The sequence below is a fragment of the Scaptodrosophila lebanonensis genome, unplaced genomic scaffold (genome assembly GCF_003285725.1).
Source record: "Scaptodrosophila lebanonensis strain 11010-0011.00,11010-0021.00 unplaced genomic scaffold, SlebRS2 tig00000138-arrow-arrow-pilon, whole genome shotgun sequence".
Classification (NCBI taxonomy): Eukaryota; Metazoa; Arthropoda; class Insecta; order Diptera; family Drosophilidae; genus Scaptodrosophila; species Scaptodrosophila lebanonensis.
In genome coordinates this window covers 815,456-838,685 of record NW_022060587.1, presented here as the reverse complement: position 1 = coordinate 838,685, position 23,230 = coordinate 815,456, and the positions used below count along the sequence as shown (strand labels likewise).

Here is a 23,230-nt window from a genome sequence, read left to right as displayed (position 1 = left end):
ATTCAAGTCACTCAACTTAAGCATCGACAATTTTAAAAATGGATATGGTTATTTTTAAACTGTTCTCCAAGTGCTGCAAATCAAGTAACGGCAGAAGCACTGCCTGAATTCTGTTTTTTCATCAATCTCCTGCATGTACAAGTATTTTGATTCTGTAAGCTCGCTCTCGATCGGCACTCTACTTGTGCGTCTGGCTGCCACCACTAACCAAAATATATAGGAAAAAGCACTGGGAGTCCATCGCTGATCTAGTGGATGTATGGAAATGCTTAGACTTAAGGATCCAGAATTAACTTCCTACTCGCTTGCATATTTATTCCTAGATGTAAAAGCACCTGTTAAGATGAGTGCAAAATAAAAAATAAAAAAAGGTACGTAACACCCTGTATTCACTGTCATTGCCCTACACAACTGAATTCCACATTGCTTGAATAAATAAGCCAAGCGCATGAAATTCAGTAAATCATTCCAACAACAGCGGCAGCATCAGCAACAACAATGAACTTTGGGAGTTAAGGCACAAGGCCCAAAACCCTCGGGTAACCAAAATTTGCGCTGATTTTGTGTGCAGTTGTGTCCATATACTTACGTATATGTGTGTAAGTATGTATGTACTTTCTATACGTACATATGTATTCGGAAAAATCTATGTGCCTATGTGTGTTTGTATGTATAGTATGTCCACACTACCACCAAATACGTAACCCACCCCGACATCATTGTTACGTCCGCAAGGGGTGGTGAGTGCGGGTGGATATTTGTATGTATGCATATGTGCATACATACATACATTTGGAGTCCTGTGTTGCCTTTAAGAAACTAGAGATGCTGAACAACAATTACACCAGCAAGTCACATTGAAATATTGAGAACACGACCGAAAGGCAACGCGACGATGAAAGACTAATAAAACCTACGTACAAAGATAGAAATGAGCACAAGAGAACAAAAATAGCGTGGTAATTATGCTATGGGTGTATGGGTGGATAGTTAATCCGGAAATAGTAAACCTTTTTTATAATTATTATTTGATTCTATCTATTATATTCTGATTACGCACTCATCCTGCCCAGCACGGCCTTTTGTGTTTTGGTCCAACAATAGGATGACTTTCTGAAGGAGATGAGCAGAAAATGTTCTATCCAGGAAGTCAAATCGGAAGCGAAATCGGTTACCTATTTAAGAACCTGTAGTCGGTACCCGAAATTCATCAAAACTAAAAAACTATATCAAAGCCAAAACATTCTGCCGGTATAGTGTAGGTTGGGTTTACCATTTTTTGTCTTTCGAGTATAAGTGCAATAATTAAAATTTCAAATTTCCGGCACTGAGTTATATGCGCCCATAGCAGAAGTAAAAATAAGAAGAAGAAGACTTGATGCTGCAGTTTGTGGGCGTTGTAGCTTCTCCGAAGTTATACTTGCAATTTATTGGTTTTGACACTGCAACATAACTCTATCCACTTTAAAGATTTAGTACAAAATTTCACTTAATAGGGACACATCAATAAGCATATCGAAATCAAACCTTACTTATTAAAGACTCTAAAATAGTGAATGAACCAGGCACGCTAACTCTGGGCAGGCAAAAAAACTTTATTGGAATCAGGGCACTTAAATTTCCATATGAATAAACTTATTGAGCGTATTTTTATAAGACGTTATATGATTAAATTTAATGATTTGGCTCAGAGTAATAAATCTTTGAAATTTGGATACAAAGAGTTACAACGTTCGGTTCGACGACCAAGAAAAGTGTTGTTGTTTATTATTTCTTTATTATATATTTTGATGATCTTTCAAACGGTACTCGCTTTTTTGTATCTAAACTCCTTCTTCTCAAATCACTGAAAACACATGTACCTATAATATTGGATAAGTTTTGAATAATTGAAGATTGTTTAGTTTGATATTTTTAAAATGTATTTATTTTTGCTAATATTGTTTTCGTACAACTATTAATAAAGACAAAGTAATTATTGCTTTTTCAAATACAAACAAAATTTCTATTGTTCAAATATTGAACATAACTAAAATTTTCAAGTACCAATGGGGAACTATCGAGTGGCGCTAATATCGATAGTTTGCCACCTCTAGTGATCAGCTGGATTGACTAGGGATCGAAGTAGAGTTGCAGAATCGATTTAATCGATATTTAACATTTTTGCTAAACATTTTATTTTTTATTTTAACGTGGATGAAATGCCTCATTTAGTTAAGCAGCGTCCGGTAAGTATGTACATAGGTTAGATTAGGTTAGAATGGCTGGGGCTCTGGTATACACCCGTGTGGGGTGTAGGCCCATTCTGACACACCCGAACTCTTCAGACACCCGGTGCTATGAATAAATTTAATAACTTTCATAATTTCGGTCCATCATAGGCCCGAGACATCGTTTAAGAAAAATCGCGCTAGGGCTGCTCAGCGCAAGCCAGTGGCAGAGAAGGTCTGTCTCCTTCTCATCTGTACAGCTTCTGCAGAAGTCATTAAAAGGCATGCCAAGCCAAGCAGTGTGGAGACTGCACCCCTTATTAATCTTAGAAGCTTATACGTTCTTTTATCATTCGGGCGTGGCCAGGTAAGCCTTGCCCGAACGCACAAGTATGTGCTCTTCCAGCGCTGCTGGGTCGCTTGGTTGTGTGTCCAGAGCATGAAGCAAGATAGCAGCATTCCCATGCCTTCCTTCTCAGGAAGAATGTTATCGGTGGTTCCCTCCCTTGCCAGCTCATCTGCAATGCATTTTCCCTCGATCTGCCAGTGTCGCGGAACTGAACGCTGATACTACAGCTATCCAGATTGAATTCAAGCGCTTTGAGTACCACTTGACTGTCAGAGAGGAAAAATAGCGGCCTGCTTCCCAGTGTGGTTGGGAATAAGTGTCGCGTGGTCTTCAGTAAGGCAGCAACTTTTGCCTGGTACACACTGCAGTCGTCAGGAAGACGGAAAGATAGCCTCAATCCCAGGTCCAGAGGCGTGACCATCAACTTTAGAGCCATATATGTAGATGTTAACGGCGTTGCATCTAGCATGAGGTAGGCATTCCCAATCCATCCGAGAGAGGATCCTTATAAAGGTCACACTTGGTATGAAAAAGTCCGCGTGGGAGGGTATCCCGGGGGAAGACGGAGTATACTTGCGTGGCCCTTGGGTGAATCTCTCCAAGCCAATGTTTCTCGCAGTCTTAATGCCGTGCTGGCCGCAAGCTTCTTCTCGATTATGTCCAGTGGGAAAAGGTGGAGGATAATGTCTAATGCTTCAGTCGGTGTTATCCGTAGTGCTCCACAGATGCATAATTCAACAGATCGCTTTATGTTGCTGAGCTACTTGAGAGCAGAAAGATTTTTCCATGTATGCATGTATGTATGTAAAAGTATACGTATATTTTTGATCGACTGCATCTGAGCGCGTGTGGAGTAAAACGGGATACGTCCTTTCAGACAGACACGCCTTGAAGCCATATACATATAGTAGACGAATTACTATTTACGAACAAAAACCAATGGATAAATAATAAGTCACCTTACAGAAATTGATCTCATTAAAAAGAAAAGAAAATTTAATTTTTCCATCGTTAACGATTAATCGATAATACTAACCATAAGTGTTGTTGATACGACTCCTCCGAAGTACAATGAGTGTTTGGACTCATCTTTGGAGCTTATTATTTTACTTCACTGTTATAATAAGGAAACTTTGGCTTATATATATATATATATATATATATATATATATATATATATATATATATATATATATATATATATATATGAAGCACATATGTACATACATAACCACATATCCGTGTATATATGTATATATATATATTTTCAGTGTAAATCATAAATCATTCCCATGAAATGTTATAAATAACGTAAATGTCTTATAACTTTTGAACGGAATAGGTTATAGTAATCTTTGAACTTCGGAATCAAACTGGGAACTCGAAAATGTTTGTTCCGACAACATTTCTGCAGAATCAATACATCTATTTTTGGAAACTATCATTCAAACTGTGATAAATCCTGTTGTTGTCAATATAGCATTTGAAATATACAATTGTATGCAAATTTCTTTCGATTGGCATATCGACCATCTCGATAGGCTTAGCCTATAAAAAGCTTAAGACCAGTTTAAGATGATTGTATTGCGTAGAAATCTGACAACACGTGCTTAATATACATACATAAATGTATATACATATGTACATACTTACATGCTATACATTTGTGTCTCCATAGAAATCCGATATTTTTGTGAGAAACCCTTACACCGAGGTGAGAGGTCCTTTAAAACCATACTGAATTGAAAAGAATGAGATATTTTTAAAATAATTTAATTGATATTATTTTAATTTTCTATTATGGCGCATATTTTGCCATGAAATGGAACTGAGATGGATTTGTTTAAGTTTTTTATCATATGCATGAATTATTATTTTAATGCATCGTGTATTATTTAATCAAAATTTTATTTTGTTTGGCTCCTCTCTTTGGAAAAAATTGCGTACCCCGAAAAATTCAGCCTATGAACGTAAGTATGTATGTACTCGTATATATTATATACGTATATATTTTACGTTTTAGATTTATTTGTTGTTGTTTCTCGGATTGCTATTGTACTGAAATGGCGAAAATCAGATGAAAATAGGTTTCATTTTAAAAGCTGTATGTACAGTCATTTTATTTGCATATGTAAGCATGTACATATGTACATACACTTGTCTCCATGTTTATATGCGTGTACGTCTTAAGGACATTTGGAGCAGACTTTACAATGCATTGCGCCACTCGGCTGTTATTAGAGTTGACACAAATGTGGACTTATTGCTTAATTATTTGTTTAATTAAATGTATAATTCCCAATCGGTGGCAGTACAACAGTATCGGGTTATAATCGTCCCAATGTAGACGACTCGCATACAGATAGCAACAGGCAAGACAACGTCTAAAAATCGCCAGCAAACGTATGGACTTCGGATAGCATTGGAGCCTAATATGTTTTCGACTGTTTCCATATTTTTGGTACTATGTAGCCATCAGTGATATGACTTGGTGTGTGCCCGCTGTATCTATATAGCCCCACCACTGGCTGGTGCTCGAATACTTGGAACGTACATATACATACATATAATATACATATTATATAAATAATTTAACGTTTCAGCCAAAAAACCTCATTAATCGTTGAATTAAGCGCACAATATAGATGAATACAACAACGTTTAAATGAATTAAGTCTATATAATTTTTAGGGAATGTGTCTCAGCGTGTGCGGTTGACTGACGGCAAGACGCCGTCAATGGAATCGGGTGTTGGTGCCTGGAGTGCAGCGTAAGCAGGCGACAACGGATCTTGTGGACTATGAAAGAAGTAGAGCATGAAGCCGGCGGCCAGGATCACGTGAGCGCCAAGAATTCCAATTATAAGGAATAGCGAGAACTGCGAGTTGCGCAAAGCGGGCGTCAGCACAGCGATCAATACGGTGCCGGACAACATGGCAGCCGTGATGACTAAAAGCCACTGCAGGAGTGAAATCTGTGTGGGAAAAATGGGTAATTAAATGGGAAAGGCACAGCAAAATTGTGATGGGGTTGATAACTTACATTAATCACCCACAGTATGGAAACTGGAATATAAATAGCCAAGGAATAGCCATAGACACACATCAAGGAAAGCAAGGTTGGCGTGTAGTTGGCCTGTAACACGAAGGGCATAAAGTGTGAGCGAGAAGGCATGTGCGCATGAGAAGGAAAGAAAAAGAGAGAGAGGGAAAAAATGGAAACTCACGCTGTCCGCTTCTATGGTATCTGTGTCATTAATGGGCTTTAGACTATACTTAAATAGGGCCCACAAGATGATCGGTAAGACGTTGGCGTAGAGAAAGATGCACGTGGCAGCGTAAGAGACCAAATGGAAATTGTAGTGCCATTGGTAGGCGTCAGTAGCGTGGTGCAAATAACTCGCTATGTTACCAGTGATGGCAATCGAGAAAATCTGCAAATAAAGGTCATTAATGCAAAATGTTATCTGGAAATCTAAGCCTGGCCATCTCACCAGTGTAACGGTTATCCAAAATGGTCCATAGAGATCTGGATTCTCTCCTATGTTCATGCGCAGATAGTTGCCAGCGGCGCGCTTGGGTATCATTGAATTGGCAATGCGCTCAAGCACCATGTACGTGTCTACGTTAAAAAACTGCTGATAGTATTCAATAGTTAAAAAGGAGAGGCGTGTGCCAGCGCCTGGGCTGCCGGCAGTGCCATCCGCCCCTCCGCCAGGGGCTGCAGCGTTCGCGCTACCGCCACCAGTCAGTGTTTGCACTGAGTTGCTCATGTCGTAGATAAGATCGGACAAGGGATCACCACGTTGGCGTCCGTTGCTGCTAGCGCTCCCACCCGTAGCGCTGCCAGTTGAATGTGTTGGCGAGTTTACATTAATTTGTGCGGGCGCACTGCTGTTAGTCGCGCTAGTGTTGCTGTAGTCGCGGAACTGTAACAAATCATCGGGAATCGGCGTTTCCATTTTGCTGATGCACCTACGCTTTGTTTTTTTTAGATTTAACACGTATTTTTATGCGTTCTGCCCCCACTATTTGTTTTTCACGAAGTCAGCTGTTTGGTTGACGTTGTCTTTTGACAATCACAGGGAATCGGCAAAAGGTTAGCCAAGAACTTCGGAAACAAAAAATAGCAAATTCTTATCAGCTATATATTTAAAATTGACACTCAATTATAATTCCTATGTTCTATATATATGCATTTTTTATATATTATACATATATATAGGTTTTTACTAATAATATAAAAGATTATGGTATATATATCTATTCAAATATGTTTATCAGAAGCGATATAACTTTACCGGATAGAAACCCACAAAATTAAGAAGATTTAAAAACATCAGAGACTTTACTACCATATAATTGTTTAAGCTAATGCCAATTTTAAACAATTTACACCATTACAAGATAATGAACCAGCTCCTTTAAGCTCTTCCGAGGAACTGATTCCGTGAAATGTTTTACAGCACTACCTATCTTCGCGATGTAATACCACACTTTTTGCAGATGCTGCATAAAAATATTTTCGCAGCGCTTTATTTTTAAAAAGTTCTACGTGATTAAAAAAATAGGCGTTTGTTAAAATCTTCAACGATATAATACACTCTCCAACCAAAACTGTTCAGACTTGAGTTTCCGCAACACTTGCTTTGTACTCTCACAACCGCACAAAATGCCCGTAAAAAATGGCGAATCGGATGCAGAGGGCGACGTCTCTGGGGCCGAGTCAGAGCACTCGAATTCCAGCCAGGCACATGACACTTCCGACGAGGAGGAGGCCAATGAATGCGATTCCGATGACTCCTCGGAAATGGACGCCTCCGAAATCGAGCGACGGCGTTCCGAATTCATCGAAGATTTGGGTAAGCAATATACCAGGAAATATATCAAACATCCTTTGCAATGCATACCATCTTGTAGCATGCTTGGAACGGCAATTTGGCCATTTGCGTGAGCAATATTATTGCGAACGCATAAATCTCATTGAGCGCCAGTTGGCTGAAGTGCATTCTGGGGCGTCTGAGGAGTTTGTGCAGCCACAAAAAGAAGTAGACAAAGTCTATCGCACTCGCATTGAAGTCGCAGATGTACTGCGGAAATTTCGCTTGCAGAACATCGAACACAAATACCTTTCTGAAGAGCAGGCAGCATCACAGCACTTTGAGGTAAGTTTTGGCGCCAACACAATTGACGGCACCTAACAATACTAATATATTTCTCTAGAGCGAAAAGCGAATGGCTATGGACAATTTACGCGAGGATCTGATAGAACGTATTCGCCGTCTCGAAGAAGATCGCCATAATGTGGATATTTCTTGGGCCGACTGGGGAACTGACAAACGACAGAGCAAAGTACGGGGTCCGGGTCGCAAGAAGGCGGTCACCGTTACCGGACCGTATGTTGTGTATATGCTGCGTGAAGAGGACATTATGGAGGACTGGACGATCATACGAAAGGCACTCAAGCGGTCATCAACGGCTGCGGCGACGGCAGGCGGCGCAACGGCCACAGCTGGAGGCGTATCCGGTCTGGTAGGATTGGGCATGCCGCCGACAGCTGTGGCCGGCGCAAGTGGATAACGGTGGGGCGTTGCTGCTTACGCCTACACGCGTACCTGATGGCAGCAAGGAGCGCTCCTTATTGTTGTTGTTATTATTACTGATGATGATCTATCCTGCTATGACTTACTACTGCTAAGTTTTTTAACCACTCATCCACTGTAGCCTGAACCCAATTAATTTTAGTAATTTTAAGAACCCCTACATTATTTACATATGTAGGAACGTATGTACATAGGCATAGATTGCTATCCTCACTCATGTCTCGTAGTTGTCCAGCAGCTTGTGTAAAAATGTCTGCTCCCTCCAACTCATATCGTATTGTATGTAAGCCAGGGACGTCCTCTAAAGCGCATGCACCTCGCCCCTTAAGGATGTAATTTAGAAAAAGCCATAGGAAAACCCGAGTGGCCCACAAATAAAGCTAGTATCGTGTATGATTTTTTTGTAACTGTATTCTTTATGTGTATTGAATTAAAACAATGAGCAATGGACAAAGAAATGTAACTAGCTAGAAACCTTGTGACTTCAAGTGATCACGCAACACGTCTACGTAGTCGCCATGGAAGTAAATTTGTCCACTCAGCTCGTTGACCCGAGAGGCGCACAGCTTACCATTACGTGCGCTTTCAACAACCGCACGAAGGTCGCGCTCCAGTGCCCAAATATCGCCCTGAACGCGTCGGACCACGGTCAATCGTCGCTGGCCCCTGAACCGTGTGTGTAGATAGACGGGCACCATATGATTCTTTGTGCGTGCAATATAGTAAGATCGCTCCGAAGCGTTTGCTGTTTGTGGCTGCCACCCAGAAGGATAACTCTCCTTTGGTTTTGGCTGTGGCACTATGCGAGGTGGTAGTAGACGCTCCACGTACTTCCATTCGGGTGCATTGTGCACTATTTCAACTTCCGGGTACTGGTCGAGGGGCTCCACCACTTTCGACGACCGAAAGTTGGAGTGAAGTGCGGGCTGGGTGTTTATAAGGCGGATGAGCTGCTAATGGATAATGCTTAGTTAGCGCTAGCTCTACCAAATATGGGCAAAAATAGCTCTCACCTGCGACAGTTTAGGCCACAGTGTCAGTTTTGTTGTGGCTGCCATGCTTTTTCTGGATTTTGTACAATTCTTATTAGCAAACAAGACAAAAATTTGTTACATATGCACGCCGCAAGAGCAGCTGTATAGTTAGTTCTAAATGGGGGTGGATCCAGTTCGCTCAGGGCCATATGACGTTGCCACACTGTAATTTAAAATAAACCCCGCTTTTACACTCTGGTAGCTCGAACGTGCGGGTTGTAGGCAGTAAGAACGCAAAGCGCGCATTTTAAACACTTTCCACACATTAAATACGGCATGAGGAGTATGAAAAGTCTATACATACAAATTTAATTACTTCTGGCAATTAAAAAAAAAAAACAAAAATAAGGCTACCACAGTCACTCATCGTGATACATGTATGTAAATATGCAAATAGCCCATCAAATTTGCATAATTTTACTTAGACTGTCAGAGTTTGCCATGCAACAAATGCAGCCTGTGACGTCATAGCCGGAGCTTTTTTGCCAAATGCCAATCAGACTACTTTTTTGCACGTATGTACATGAGTATATGTATGTATGTACATGAGTATATGCTTAATCATTAATGTCGTTGCTGCATTTAATGTCGTGCGTTCGTTTCGCGTCATACAATTTCTTTTGCATAGTGTTTCTGTGCTTGTTTGCATGCGTTTCTTTTTGTTGCTTTGGTGTTGTGAACACACAACATAAAGTGTTTGCGCTGCAGCTTTTTGCCATCAGCTTTTTACACTCAGTTTTCGCTGCGCTTTCATTGCGACCAGTTGTTGGTGTATGCATAGCAAAAAAAACGCAGGCTAAATAGATGCATACATACATATAGATTTTGTTATAGTAAGAATCTTGCCGAAACCTGCAGGAATTTCGCGCTTCTTGTTTGTGGCACGGGCGCCAAAACATCAAATTGGAACGGCAACATATGTGTGTAATGATTATTGTTTTGCTAACGGTTCAGTTGAGGCAGTGTTGTAAAGCGGTGGAGGCGGTAGCGGCGGCGCAATCATGGCACGCAAGGACGATCCTGTGTTCAACGTGAAATTTGTACAGCTTGTTGAAAGCCAAGCTTGCCTATGGAATACTACACATCCTGGCTATAGCAAGAAGGAGGAGGTTCAAAAGGCCTGGCAACATGTGGGCAACGAGATAAAGGACACTGGTAAGCGAGGCGGTGCTGTGTAAAAAAGTTTTTGCAGCACATGCTATTCTACATACGAATCAAGCGCATGTACAAACATACATATGTATGCATGTGTGTACATACAATTGAATGCATGTAGTGAATTTTCATTTTCTATATTTTTTGCAATTGCGTGCTCATTTGTTGTGCATGTGTGTAGCTTTTTCGCGCGCCTATGATGCAAGCTTGCATGTGGCCTCTGTATTCTGCATGCATGCCTGTGTGTGTGTGTGTGATTTCAATGCAATTTATAGTCGTGCCAACTCGCTCGCACTCACCTCTATCTAACACTGTATTTGCAAGCAGTTGGCCCGCGTCTGTGCATATATTTGTATGTACGTCCATGCATTCAACGAAATACATACATACATACATGTGTATGTGTTTGTATAGATGTGTCACTGTGTCAAACGACAGTGCAGCGCTTTTAAGTGTTTGCATGCAATTAGTTGTTGTTGCTGCCGCTGCTTCTGCTGCTGCTGCTGTTGTCGTCGTCACTGGCGCTGCCGCTTTTGGCAAGGTAATTAAGTTCAGCAATTGCTGCGCAAAGCTTTTGCAGCGTAGCTGCAGCTGCAACAACAACAACAGTGATATAGCCTACCCAGCCACTTGTTACGTTTGGCTAATACAAACATACATACATACATACGTACATCAATATGTGTACAAAATGTACATCACAGCGGACAGTAGTCCAACTAGTGGCGAAAACACCATTCTTTTGGCCTATGTGTGTATTTATGTATTTGAGAGAGTATAGAGAGAGAATATTATAAAACAATTTTAAAAGACTGTGTTGTCCGATTTATGCAGAATATGTCCTGTTTGCTTCAATAACTGGCTGTTATTTTTATGAAGGCTCATAATTCCACTAACATAAAAAGCTCGGCCGATTTTCCCAGTTCACCACTGGCTAATGTTTTTTTTTTTTTTTTCACCCACAAAATTTTTTAATGTCGATGGATGCAATAAAGCCTCCCAGCCCACTTCCCTGAGTTGCTGGTGAGCGATTATTGGAAAAGTCTGGTCACTTATTGGCAATAGCTAGTCTTCCTTGTGACCCATTCTTCATCACCAGTCGGCTCAAGTTTTTCACCTCCCGAGATCTCCCGGATTTTAAAACTATCGAGCATTGCTGAATAAAACACGATATTTTCCCCAAATTATTTGGGTTTCCTTTGTGAGGTTGATCGAAGCACTACACAAAGAAAGAAAGAGGTCTGTTTTTTTGTGTGTTAAGGGTAAGGGAGTATAACTTTATGAGTTGCCCAGATTTCTAAATGTACGCATTCTGGAGTCATTTGCAAACATAGGCATTTGTAAGTAACAATCTCTTGCTTCATTTAGTTTCGTATGTGTGTATAGAATAATAATTAGGGATGAGAAGTTAATGAACCTTAAAATTCTAACTTACATCACCATCCCAGTAATGAGCGACGAATCCGTTTACTAATTGATAGTCGGTACTAACTATCCATGAATACAAACTAATTGTGAAATAAGAAGCAACAAGTACACCCGATCAGTTTATTCCGATCATTTTGTTTCCTATTTGCAAAAAAGCGAATGAAAACAATCATAAACGGTGCTTCATAAATTTTATATTTTTTAACAAAAATGTGGACTCGTTTTTCGTCATGCTGGCATTACTACTTGTATACTATAGTATGGAGGAATTTGAGCTCGATTTGAGTTCGGGCGAATGATTAGACCGGTGGAGACAAGTGGTGCGGTATTAAGTACTTCCCACATACTATACTTTCTTAATGTATTTAAGCGTAATAGATTAAATTGTAGAATAATTATTTTTCGTGTTCTTTCAGTGCGAAATTGCCGAGAACGCTGGCGCACCATACGCAGCAGCTTCCTACGCTCCCTTAAACTGGCTCGCACTCAAACGGGGCGTGGCAAACGGAAATATTACCTGTCGAAGTACCTGCAATTCCTAATACCCTACACAAAATCGCGTGCATGCCTGAGGCAAGTCGGCAACAATAATCCAAATGGTATGGTGTTGCGCAAGCCCAGTACGTCAACGGCGGCAGCTTCGTTTATGGCCAACGCTGCCGCATTGACCACGCAACCGATGACGCGAATCAACCACGTGAACCTCATGGAGCACCGCAGAGAAGGGGACGGTGGCGATGACGACAACACCAAAGACAGCAAGGCAAGCAAAGGCGGCGACTGTGAGGACAGCGGCGCAGGAATTGCAGAGGCTGGCCTGCCGCTGGACGTGCAGGTCTCGTTGCAGGAGGAGGAATCCGTCGCCCCGGTGTCATCACCTACGGCCACGACATGCATCCCATTGCGTCTGCACGCCATTAAAATCGAGCAGCAGCCTAGCAGCGGCAATGGCAATCTGATTGCCACGCAGCTACAACAGCATCAGCACCAGCACCAGCATCACCCCCAGTCGCTGATTACGCTGCCCGTGTCCATGGCCCATGCCTTGCGGAGCAACATGGACTGGGCGGATCTCGCGGAGTGGTTGAAGAGCAACAGCCACGGTCTCGCTGGCAGCGGTGGCGGAACCGGAGGCGCTGGCAGTGGCAGTAACAATGTTACATTGCCTCCTAACCACTATGCCCATCTCCACAATATGAACGGGAGAGTGGCCACGCCCCCGCCAGCTGCTTCGACGCCCACGACTGCACCCGCACCAGCGCTGCCCACGCCACCGCCCCCGCCGCCAGCACCCGATGCGGACTACTCCTTTCTGATAAGCCTGCATCCGTATTTAAAGGAGATGAGTGGTAAACAGAATCGTCGCTTTCGCCAGAAAGTGGTTGGCCTCATCGATACTGTGCTCGATAATGCGGATGTCTGAAGCTTCTGCTTTAGTTTATAATCAAAATCGGAACCAAGCAATCAACCAATTTACCATTTGTGCCCATTTGTTATACACATAATTCATAGTACATACATACATATATATATATATATATATATATATAGATATTGGTATACCAATGTGTCCTGTACCCACATAGTTTACAAGTACATCTAAAATTAAGGAAGCGTCTTCGACCCTTAAAGTATATGTATGTATATTCGTACAAGTATGTATATATGTATGTACATATGTATACTTGTATATATGCGCTATTTAAGGTGTAACCCAAAGTAAATAGGACATTTAAAAATATGACTTTCACAAAATTATGATCTTTTGCTTTAGTTTGAAAAACATCCCGTCAAAAATTTTATAATTTTAATTTATTTTTTATGTAATCGGATGAATAGAAACCGAGATCTCAAATATTAGGTTCTGATAATGCTTGACAATACCGAATACAGTATGTTAAGTAAGAGCGTGTGGCGCGTATTTTCAAAACACTTTATTTTTAAACAACTTTTTGCACATGATCTTAACAATTGTGCTCAGGAGCCATTCGCAATTGCATTATCAATATTATCAATCATCACATCCAGAGTCAATAATCGCTTTCGACCAATTCTTCAGCATATTCGATTGGAAGTGACTCCCAAATTCGTCGAATGTGACGGAAGTTGCTCAAGAGCTAATAGTCGTTTTCCCTGAAACTTATGCTTTATAAATTTGCAAACATTTCCAATTGGAATGACAGCCGGGGACTGTGATGCTCAATCCTCCAGTCGCGGTGATTCTCAATTGCTCATGCGGAACGTTTCGACGTGTTATTAGGCAACATTGGCTTTGGCCAAAATCAGTTTTACAAGTACCTTTCCTTTACAGCTGCTACATGAGACATTTTTAGACCTTTTGGGTGATAAAAGATGAACATAACCTCAAACCATTGCAAAACACGTGTCAATACGTCAAAATCTCAACATTAAATCCAATTGTTCCATGAAAGCTCCAAACACAAAAGCTCCAGCTAACTGTACAAAAAAGTTTTTGAAGCTGGCCTACTCTAATCGTAAATCAATCGAAAAAAAGAAATTTTTCTTATCGGTGAACACTTTTATGCTAATTTTATGGAAAAAAAAAAAAAATTTTAACCGTCAATCACTCCACAGATCTGCCTGAATTGGCCCGTGTGACTATTACCATTTCGGAAAGTTGTACGAGTATTATCCTACTCAGATGGACGCACCGAGTTGTGTTGAGTTGAAAGATGTTTTTCTTATTTTTAAAAAGCCAGCTTTACTTTGGAGTAGATCTAACCATGTTAGGTTTCCGAATAAACTCTTGGATTTTTATTTTTGTTTGTATAGTTTTGACATACCCAACCAATATTTCACATCTAAATTATTCACACTAAGTAGTAAATACTATCCGTACATGGATATGTAGGAACATACATATATGTGTGGTAAAGGGTACAGGGTATATTACATGGTCGGGAAACTCGACCCTAACATTATATTTTGTTTTTGCTTATCATTGAAAGTCACATTGTTATTGTATTAGAATCCATTGACATATACCAGTAATTTTAAGACTATATATCTGATAAATGTGCGTATTACATATATATAGTATGTGTCTATTTCGACAGAATACATTTGTTAGCCATAAAGCATCTAAATGCAAATAAAACGCTTTGTCAAACAAGCACAAATCAAATTTAGTTTCATGAACAAGCATATGTATGTATAGTATGGAGGAAATGCAGAATATTTGTGAAACTATAGAATGGCGGGAAGGACTACTCTAAATCTTGAACTTTAATCGGCTCTACAATGCTACCAAACATTTTTATTGTTTAGGTAGCGTTGATTCTACATTCTCTATCCTAGAAGGAGAACTCTCCTATGATGAATCGGTCCCGCTCTATATTTTGGTTTTTTTTTTTTTAGGTCTTACAGAAATATTTGATATTTGTTAAAGATATTTTAGAACGGGTTATTCGGAGTGCTACGCTTTTATACAGGTTACAAATAAAAGGAAAACCACCTCTCAATGACACACGTAAGGCAACACGCCTACGATTACCAGAACTGGGACAAACAATGACAGAACGTAGTTTTTTCAGATGAAAAAGAGTTCAACCTAGATGGACTCCTACTTTCATGGCCTATGAAAGGAAGAATGTGTTTTGCGTTTCTTACTTTTAAGGCATAAGCTTCAGTTGTGTCGACAAAAATGAATGCTAATGTGAACAAAACTGTGATCCAAAAGGCATTCCCACATTTTTAAAATATTTTTGAACCGATGGCATGGTTGTATCAACAAAATAAGGCTCCCATTCATACCGCAAGAGTCGCAAACGCTTCAGAATATATTTACTTAATGGTGCCTTTGCACAAACCTATTAAAAACGCCCATCCGTTCCAATCAAGGTCTTTGCATATTTTGATAATATAATAGGATTGAATCGAGATACAAGTAGCTTAAAAAATCGAATGAATTGATTCTTGAGTTCTAAGATATTATGTACGCTATCGCTAAAATTGATTCTTACCATGATTCTTCATATTTAATTCATCGGTTAGTACCTACTACATTCGCCACTTTACCATTAAAACTAACATGCATGTGAACTTGTATTGAGCAAATTCAAATTCAATGTTGTGGCAAAAGTATAGACAATCACTAAATAACAAGGAGTATTAGAGAATGTGTACAATATTTGAAAACACTTTTGATTTCTATAGGCCATCAAGGTTGTGACATTTCCCAAAAACGAGTGGCAAGATTTGGACTTTTTTTTACCAACCAGCGGTATTTGCCAATGATCTTTCAGATAGACTTTAATGAAGTTCACTTTATATATAATAAGGTTTAAAAATAGCAGCCCATGTATATTTACATTCACAGGTACCTGATCTATATCCTATTTAAAAAATTTGATCCAAAAGAATTCAACTGGGAAGCCATGGAAATTTCGAACATTTGACCTACTTACCATAACTGTATTTTGCGTTATGTTACTGCTTTAAGTAAATTTGACCAATGTGCAACCAACTAGTTACATTATTATAAGGAGGATTACACTAATAGTCTATTGACAATAGACTAATAACTAAACTTAGACCGGAACTTTTAATGTTACTGGTCTGTATATCAGCAGGAAATATAATTATACTAAAACTGTGGATAAGAATAGTTAGTAGTTTCTGTTTTCCTTGCTTACGTGACGTTTTCTAATTTAACCGTCAAACGAGAAATACAGCGAAATACGTAATTTATTGCACCAAACATTCCAAACGCAACTTTATGAAAAAATAATGCGGCTACATAATGAATATGTTGAATTTGGTCTACATAACAGGTAATGCTTCAAAAGTTATCGTTTTCCATGGACAGATCGACAGACTTTTCGATCGGAGATGAATGATGTAAGATCGAATACTGAATTTAACGAGGAATAGAACTGATATAAATGTGTTTGTGCTTTTTTTTTATGTGGGCTATATACAGATTTAAAAAGTACGTTTACAATAAACTTCTTAATAAATATACTAATTAATTATGTATAATCGTTGAGTGTCATCATATCATCATGGACATAACATTAATTGGTGTAAAACCGGTATATGTGACACATAGATTCAAGTTGAGAAGTTTCCAATTTATACCAACGTTAATAAAAGTTACAAAAACTGTCCTCAAATTTGTATGTGCTTCTCATTTTTTAAGCATGCAGGCCATTTGCCAATAAAACCTAAGTTTAAGTAATAAAACGAGCACCTATAACATATAACCAATTAATAGTCCCCTCTTTTTAACGATATTAATGTTCTATAAGATTATGAACAACCTTTGATTATATGAGAAGTTGGTGAGAGCTTATTTTAAAGCTAGCGGTCGTTACAGGCCTGTGCTGCCATACTTATTTTCAACTCTGGTTCAGTGGCCGAACTAGCTCATTTGAGCGACGATCCACGGTGCTGCAATTGCGTCCGTCAGCTGTTTTGGCTAGCACCTTCTGTGAAATTTCAAATTAATTGCTGTGATAAAAGCTGTAAGTGCCCCTTGTCTTGACGCTGCGGTGTTTCCAGGTATACCTCCGTAACAAGTAAATGTAAGTAGGGTGCTCCGGACTCTGTGTGAAGAGGAACGGCCCTGCTGACTGCTTGTATGTATGTATGTGTGAGTGGATGATTTTTGCTGGGCAATTATACTTCAAAGTGATGTAATTGAGATTAGAGATAAAGCCCATCGATGTTGCTCTACAGGCAGATTAATAATAGTTATTTATTATATAAGCCACAAGCGTGCGTCGATTAATAGATACAAATGCATGAACACGTGCATACATACATACATACATCAGTAGTTATGGGGAAAGTTGTGTCTCATTAATAAGAGTATCTATCAGATATGCGTGATATACACAGCTACATAACGATAGAAAGCGGCGAACCGAACATGAATAAATGTTGCACACATACCCAAACAACAATTGCGACATCCAACGTTACTACGGCGCCCACAGCTTTGCAGCCGCGTTCCAAGTGTGTTCTGGCATTAGGCAGCAACAGCAGCAACAAGCACATGTCGGAGAAGCTGGAGAGGAGCGATTCCAAAGCGTCGCTGCCACTAACAGCTGACATTCGGGTCCAAATCGAAGGTCGGATGCAGACTGCCTTTGATTTTTTTACGCAGACACTGGAGCTGTACAGCGTGGATCAGTTGATGTTCTGTTTTAATGGCGGAAAGGACTGCACCGTGCTTCTGGACCTGCTGATGCGATACTGCCGGCTGCATAGCATCAACAGCCGGGACATACCCATGCTTTACATTAAGTCGGACGATGCTTTTGCTGAAATTGACGAGTTTGTGGCGCGCTGTGTGCGCCACTACAATGTTCAACTGATTGAGTACAAAGAGTCGCTAAAGGAGGCGCTTACGCACATGTCGGCGGATATGCCACGCATCAAAGCAGTGTTTGTAGGCAGTCGCAACACAGATCCATACTGTGAGCATTTGGAGCCGATGTCGGTAAGTCGCGCTCTGCTTCTCTCACCTTTGTCTAGCGTTTTACCTTTCTATCACACAGCCCACGGACAATGGTTGGCCGGCCATGATGAGGCTGAACCCCCTGCTGCAATGGTCCTACCACGACGTCTGGCACTATATACACATGTACAACGTGCCCTACTGCCGCCTTTACGACCAAGGCTACACATCGATCGGCTACAGGTCAAACACAGTGCCTAATCCGCATTTGCTACGCTGCGAAAGCGACACCCACTGCGCCAACGATGGTACTTGCTGCTATCGACCTGCCTGGGAGCTGGAAGACGCCACGCAGGAGCGCGCAGGACGCATAGCCAGGAAGCAGTAGTGATTATTTAGTTCTTTGGTGCAAAATTCTGTAAACTATCCAATTAAAGCTGTAAATATGTACATATGTATGTATGTCGGAGTTGATACAGATCTTTCGGGAACTGCATATGGGACAAAGATCATTTTTTCCTATTGCAAGGTGTATGTTGAATTTAAATTTATAAATGCTAATTTGAAGAAAAAATATCTGTGTACACGTACGAATAAATCTTACGATACGCAAGTAGAATTTTAAAATGTTTTCCTCGTTCCGTTTAAAGGTGCTGCCATTTAACAGCTGTTTAGTGTTAGATAATTGCACCGGGGGCTGCCACCTTTCGAGAACTACAGCTGTTTTAAATTTCGCAAAAACTACGTCGCTACTATGAAAATCAGTAATATTTATTTACGTAACTGAGTTAAATGAAAGAGAAGTAGCAGTGGCGGCCAATTCGACAGCACGTGCAACAAAAACAACTGAGCGCACGCAGTAGTTGAGGCATGTACGCACAATACAAAAGCTAAATGCACGCAAACAAAAACAACTTGTAGCTTTCTTACCGGCTACAAATTACAATCCCCCATACCAACCATACATCTCTCAACTCGCCAAACTTGTGATGTCGCGTGGGGCGAACGACGTGTTTGGTGTGCTGCGGGGCCTGCAAATAGTTGCGGAGGCGTGCGGACGCGAACATCTGGCGCTGACTAAGCACTTGTGGAGCAACTCAAGTATACGAGAGCTTCTCGTCGAAAATGTGAATCAGACAGCAGCCGCAGCACGTACAGCTGGCACACAACCAACGGAGGAACTTAAACGACTGCAACATTTATTGCAGGAGACAGGCGAGCGGGGCTACGTTGTGGCGAAAGGATTGTGTCACCTGTTGGAAACGAAGCTTCCCTCTGATTTGGCGATCATGCAACCAATCAGTCCGGGTATTAATGTGGCTGGGGTCGGCGCTGCAGGTGCGTCAACAGCTGGCCCTGCTGGTGGTGGTATAGCTCAGAAGAACGTGGCTGGAACCAGGGAAAATCTGGACGCAGCGAATTTGGACATATCGTCAATAACGCTGGAGGAATTCGAGGAAATATTGTCGAAACGCAACAAGAATCGTAGCATAAGTTTGCGCACACCAGCGACCAAAAGCAAACAGGTGCCAATTCCACCGCAGCAATTTGAAGACGCAGCGCCCAACGAGTGGGCGTCCCAGCCCGGTGTTATCGCTAAAGACACCACGTACGTGGAAAATATGTTACACTTTGTCGCCGGCTCTACGCCAAAAACGACTGCAAATACAGCAGGTTTAGGAACTGATACGGAAACTGCCACCTCAAGCACCAAGGCCATCGAACTGCCCGAGCTAAGCAAAGTGGCCAAGCAGCGCCGAGTACCTGCCTCGCGGCTGGGTCGTATGGCGTCTTTTGGTGGTCTTTTCGCTGGTCTAGGACTGGGCACGCTCAATGAGCTGACAAAGGGCGCTCTTGGCCTGGGTGGTGCGACCAACATGCGCGAGGCATTGCTAAGCCCGGCGAACGCAGAACGTATTGTGGACACGCTTTGTAAGGTGCGAGGTGCTGCACTCAAGATTGGCCAGATTCTTAGCATTCAGGACTCGAACGTGGTATCGCCTCAGTTGGCTAAGGCTTTTGAACGTGTTCGCCAGGCTGCCGATTACATGCCTGATTGGCAGGTGGAACGAGTGATGACCACACAACTGGGTCCCGATTGGCGGGCGCAGCTGAGTGCCTTCGACAACAAGCCATTCGCGGCGGCCTCTATTGGACAGGTGCATCGAGCCACAATGCTCGATGGCATGGACGTGGCCATCAAAATTCAGTATCCGGGAGTGGCGCAAAGCATCGAGAGCGACATTGACAATCTGGTGGGCATGCTCAAGGTGTGGGACGTATTTCCGCAGGGCTTCTTTATTGACAACGTTGTCCGTGTGGCAAAACGCGAGCTCATATGGGAAGTGGACTATTTGCGTGAGGCGGACTATACAGAAAAGTTTAGGGAGATGATTGAGCCCTACTCCGAGTACTATGTGCCTAAGGTGGTGCGCCAACTGACTACGTCGAGCGTGCTGACGACAGAGCTGGTGCCAGGCGTGCCGCTAGACAAATGCTTCGATCTGAGGTAAGTGTGCAAGAAAGAAAGAGAATGCTTCACACCAATAATGCGCGCCTTTTGTCCAACAGCTATGATCATCGCGCGCATATTGCCGCCTCCGTGCTAAAGCTCTGCTTGCGTGAGCTCTTTGAGATCGAGTGCATGCAGACGGATCCCAATTGGTCAAATTTTCTTTACGATGCACCCAACCGTCGGCTTATGCTTATCGATTTCGGTTCGACGCGGTTCTACAAACATGAGTTCATTAAGAACTATCGACAGGTAAGCATTGGTTTGAACGGCTCGCTTTATCTATAATCGGTTCACCTCTATCCTTCCACTTCAGGTGATTATCAGCGCCGCCCAAAACAACCGCCAAGGCGTGTTGGACATGTCCCGCGAAATGGGATTCCTTACAGGGTATGAGACCAAGCAAATGGAGCAGGCGCATGTCGACGCAGTTATGATATTGGGCGAGATATTTCGCTATGATGGTGAGTTCGATTTTGGGAAACAAAACACCACAGAGCGCCTTGCGGCGTTGGTGCCCACTATGGTAGCGCATCGCCTTTGCCCGCCACCCGAGGAGATTTACTCGATACATCGCAAGCTGTCTGGAATATTTCTACTGTGTGCGCGATTAAATGTGCGCATGAATTGTCGGCCCTTCTACGAGGAAATTATTATTCGCAAATTCAAAGACTAACAAATGAAACCCAAGGTCTTGTAGAACCTAATTTTAATATTTAAATTTTCAAATATCTGCAAGAATGTTATACTTTCGCTTAAAAGTTCAATTCAATGTTCCAACATATTAAGAGAATCAGCTTATAGTATAGTACAAAAATACGCTCGACAAAGCCTTAAATACCTGTAATGAAAACGACTTCTCACAAAAATAGTTTTGTCTTAGCATCATAAGAAAGTATGCTCTGATCTTCATGTAAGTTCATGTAAGTTTTGAACAAGAAACATATATTACACAGTATGGACTCTTTTGGGAAAACTAAAGAGTCCATTCTCAAGCCATGCACGGATTTCTTTTTATCTAATCGCTGTATATCTGAGGATTTGGAGGAATACTCTGACTTAAATGTTGACAAGGAATTGGACCTCGATGATGTCGCCAAGGAGCTTCGGCAGATAACTCGCTACGTAGACCAACTCGAAATAAAACTCAATCTTAAAATAGAACCTTGTCCAAAGCCTGGCCCTTGCGGCGAAGATATTGGGCTAGAAGGGTCCAAATATCCGGAAATATTCAAAATGCAGCTCGACTCTCAAAAACTGCAAGTGCAGTTCAAGGATTTAATGAGGAGTGAAAATGCAAGTCAGATCAGTCTGACAACGCTGGACACCATGCTAGTTAGACAGAACGCAGCGCTATGCGAAGTACGCAAAGAGTACAACAATTTGTTATCCCTTAAGTTGCAAAGAGACCGTGAATTTGGTCTGTGCACTCAACGCTACAAACAAATGCGAAAAACTTTCTGCGAATGGAAGCTTCAAGACCAGTTTAATTCAAAAATGCAAAAATTGTTTGAAGGCTCCCTGGAGCGCTTGGTGTCCACGAAGAAGTATAGGCGAGAGAAGTTGAGCTTAATGCAGGAAGCAGACCTAGCCTGCTCAGCCTACATGAAAGCTATGCAGCGGATTGTACAGCGGGCCAAGGAAGCTGAACAGCGACTTAACTTATTTGGCGATGAGCGACCGATGTGGCACCAGCCAGCACCTCGCTGTACAACGCCCTCCCGCCAAAAGGTGGCCGATCAGAGGCGGAAAGAGAGAGTCCCTACAAACCGATCATTAATTGCTTCAAGAAAGTAGTGTCGGCTTTTATTTAGTAAATAAACAAATCTGCTGGCAGACTTCAAAATAATGGCAATTAATTGTCGCACTCTATACATACGATTGTATAGATAAGTACTTGTAGTTAGAAGGTGTTCAATTAGTTTTGTTTGCTGTGGAACACCGAAGCCTTGCGAGGTGTGTTAATTTAGTTCTGAAAGCGAACAATATATGATTATCTTTTGGTTGCAACGCTCACAATAGCCTTTCAAGTTTTTTTTTTCACATTCACACGAGTTTTTAACAAACAATAAAAATTATTAAAATTAAAGGAAAGTAAAACAATAAGAAAATCGTAATAAATAAATGGAGACTACATATATAAGGCGTCAATATACATACACGTGTATGTAAAATCCAACCTACTGCGAAAGACTGTTTTGAATAAAATCATTCCAGCTCAGGAGGAAGGTTCAATTTAAATTGAAACACCAACTATTATACAACACTTAAAAAAAAAACGTTTACCACAAAATATAAAGGATAAACTATTAACTACATTTTCAATCATTTCATTCGCAATAGAAATCAAAGCGCTGTGAGAAATATTTGCTTATTAATTTGTACGTTGTACGTTTAGCTATCTGTATATATTAATAAAAAAATGTGGGCGCTTCTTTAAGGCGGTACGCTAAGGCAAATTCGCGCTGAAAGGAAATCTGTTATCGTCGCCTTTTGCACAAATGAACAATTTGGTG

The 23,230-nt window shown here is 41.2% G+C and overlaps 6 protein-coding genes across 10 annotated transcripts; 4 read left to right on the top strand and 2 right to left on the bottom strand.

Annotated features, from left to right (window-relative positions):
- Positions 1–5,149: 5,149 nt before the first annotated feature.
- Positions 5,150–6,619, bottom strand: LOC115629265 (protein YIPF1). Its single transcript, XM_030525689.1, has 4 exons — positions 6,053–6,619; positions 5,786–5,992; positions 5,602–5,694; positions 5,150–5,533 (listed from the first exon to the last, which is right to left on the bottom strand). The coding sequence occupies exons 1-4, from the start codon at positions 6,518–6,520 to the stop codon at positions 5,261–5,263; spliced, it is 1,041 nt and encodes a 346-aa protein (XP_030381549.1). The 5' UTR covers positions 6,521–6,619; the 3' UTR covers positions 5,150–5,260.
- Positions 6,620–7,078: 459 nt separating this feature from the next.
- LOC115629309 (breast cancer metastasis-suppressor 1-like protein-A) lies at positions 7,079–8,138 on the top strand. The gene is made up of 3 exons (XM_030525755.1): positions 7,079–7,420; positions 7,479–7,723; positions 7,782–8,138. The coding sequence occupies exons 1-3, from the start codon at positions 7,231–7,233 to the stop codon at positions 8,136–8,138; spliced, it is 792 nt and encodes a 263-aa protein (XP_030381615.1). The 5' UTR covers positions 7,079–7,230.
- Positions 8,139–8,552: 414 nt separating this feature from the next.
- Positions 8,553–9,301, bottom strand: LOC115629262 (probable 39S ribosomal protein L49, mitochondrial). Of its 2 annotated transcripts, none has more exons than XM_030525685.1 (2): positions 9,175–9,301; positions 8,553–9,111 (listed from the first exon to the last, which is right to left on the bottom strand). In XM_030525685.1, exons 1-2 carry the CDS (start codon positions 9,217–9,219, stop codon positions 8,629–8,631), a joined length of 528 nt encoding a protein of 175 aa, XP_030381545.1. In that variant the 5' UTR covers positions 9,220–9,301; the 3' UTR covers positions 8,553–8,628. The 2 variants fall into 2 exon arrangements, with proteins under 2 accessions (XP_030381545.1, XP_030381544.1); XM_030525684.1 differs by having other exon boundaries at positions 8,553–9,114; positions 9,175–9,300.
- Positions 9,302–9,986: 685 nt separating this feature from the next.
- On the top strand, positions 9,987–14,866 carry LOC115629259. Of its 2 annotated transcripts, none has more exons than XM_030525680.1 (2): positions 9,987–10,350; positions 12,195–14,866. In XM_030525680.1, the coding sequence occupies exons 1-2, from the start codon at positions 10,197–10,199 to the stop codon at positions 13,199–13,201; spliced, it is 1,161 nt and encodes a 386-aa protein (XP_030381540.1). In that variant the 5' UTR covers positions 9,987–10,196; the 3' UTR covers positions 13,202–14,866. The 2 variants fall into 2 exon arrangements, with proteins under 2 accessions (XP_030381540.1, XP_030381541.1); XM_030525681.1 differs by lacking the exon at positions 9,987–10,350 and adding an exon at positions 12,122–12,139.
- A 2,316-nt stretch (positions 14,867–17,182) lies between these two features.
- On the top strand, positions 17,183–18,660 carry LOC115629280 (FAD synthase). 3 transcript variants are annotated; one of them, XM_030525712.1, is made up of 3 exons: positions 17,183–17,324; positions 17,622–18,244; positions 18,303–18,660. In XM_030525712.1, exons 2-3 carry the CDS (start codon positions 17,624–17,626, stop codon positions 18,588–18,590), a joined length of 909 nt encoding a protein of 302 aa, XP_030381572.1. In that variant the 5' UTR covers positions 17,183–17,324; positions 17,622–17,623; the 3' UTR covers positions 18,591–18,660. The 3 variants fall into 3 exon arrangements, with proteins under 3 accessions (XP_030381572.1, XP_030381573.1, XP_030381574.1); XM_030525713.1 differs by having other exon boundaries at positions 17,192–17,301; XM_030525714.1 differs by having other exon boundaries at positions 17,195–17,324; positions 17,641–18,244.
- A 286-nt stretch (positions 18,661–18,946) lies between these two features.
- LOC115629220 (atypical kinase COQ8B, mitochondrial) lies at positions 18,947–21,715 on the top strand. Its single transcript, XM_030525629.1, has 3 exons — positions 18,947–20,711; positions 20,774–20,966; positions 21,031–21,715. Exons 1-3 carry the CDS (start codon positions 19,192–19,194, stop codon positions 21,388–21,390), a joined length of 2,073 nt encoding a protein of 690 aa, XP_030381489.1. The 5' UTR covers positions 18,947–19,191; the 3' UTR covers positions 21,391–21,715.
- The last annotated feature ends 1,515 nt before the right edge of the window (positions 21,716–23,230 follow it).

Bases quoted from the DNA above. Each gene is read 5' to 3' on its own strand.
- LOC115629265 (XM_030525689.1), bottom strand. From the start codon at position 6,520: ATGGAAACGCCGATTCCCGATGATTTGTTACAGTTCCGCGACTACAGC. The intron at 5,993-6,052 runs GTGAGATGGCCA...CTTTATTTGCAG, and splicing joins TTTGGATAACCGTTACACTG to ATTTTCTCGATTGCCATCAC. The intron at 5,695-5,785 runs GTGAGTTTCCAT...TTCGTGTTACAG, and splicing joins ATACCATAGAAGCGGACAGC to GCCAACTACACGCCAACCTT.
- LOC115629309 (XM_030525755.1), top strand. From the start codon at position 7,231: ATGCCCGTAAAAAATGGCGAATCGGATGCAGAGGGCGACGTCTCTGGG. The intron at 7,421-7,478 runs GTAAGCAATATA...ACCATCTTGTAG, and splicing joins CGAATTCATCGAAGATTTGG to CATGCTTGGAACGGCAATTT. The intron at 7,724-7,781 runs GTAAGTTTTGGC...ATATTTCTCTAG, and splicing joins CAGCATCACAGCACTTTGAG to AGCGAAAAGCGAATGGCTAT.
- LOC115629262 (XM_030525684.1), bottom strand. From the start codon at position 9,219: ATGGCAGCCACAACAAAACTGACACTGTGGCCTAAACTGTCGCAG. The intron at 9,115-9,174 runs GTGAGAGCTATT...ATTATCCATTAG, and splicing joins TGTGGCCTAAACTGTCGCAG to CAGCTCATCCGCCTTATAAA.
- LOC115629259 (XM_030525680.1), top strand. From the start codon at position 10,197: ATGGCACGCAAGGACGATCCTGTGTTCAACGTGAAATTTGTACAGCTT. The intron at 10,351-12,194 runs GTAAGCGAGGCG...GTGTTCTTTCAG, and splicing joins CAACGAGATAAAGGACACTG to TGCGAAATTGCCGAGAACGC.
- LOC115629280 (XM_030525712.1), top strand. From the start codon at position 17,624: ATGCGTGATATACACAGCTACATAACGATAGAAAGCGGCGAACCGAAC. The intron at 18,245-18,302 runs GTAAGTCGCGCT...TCTATCACACAG, and splicing joins AGCATTTGGAGCCGATGTCG to CCCACGGACAATGGTTGGCC.
- LOC115629220 (XM_030525629.1), top strand. From the start codon at position 19,192: ATGTCGCGTGGGGCGAACGACGTGTTTGGTGTGCTGCGGGGCCTGCAA. The intron at 20,712-20,773 runs GTAAGTGTGCAA...TTTGTCCAACAG, and splicing joins GACAAATGCTTCGATCTGAG to CTATGATCATCGCGCGCATA. The intron at 20,967-21,030 runs GTAAGCATTGGT...CTTCCACTTCAG, and splicing joins TCATTAAGAACTATCGACAG to GTGATTATCAGCGCCGCCCA.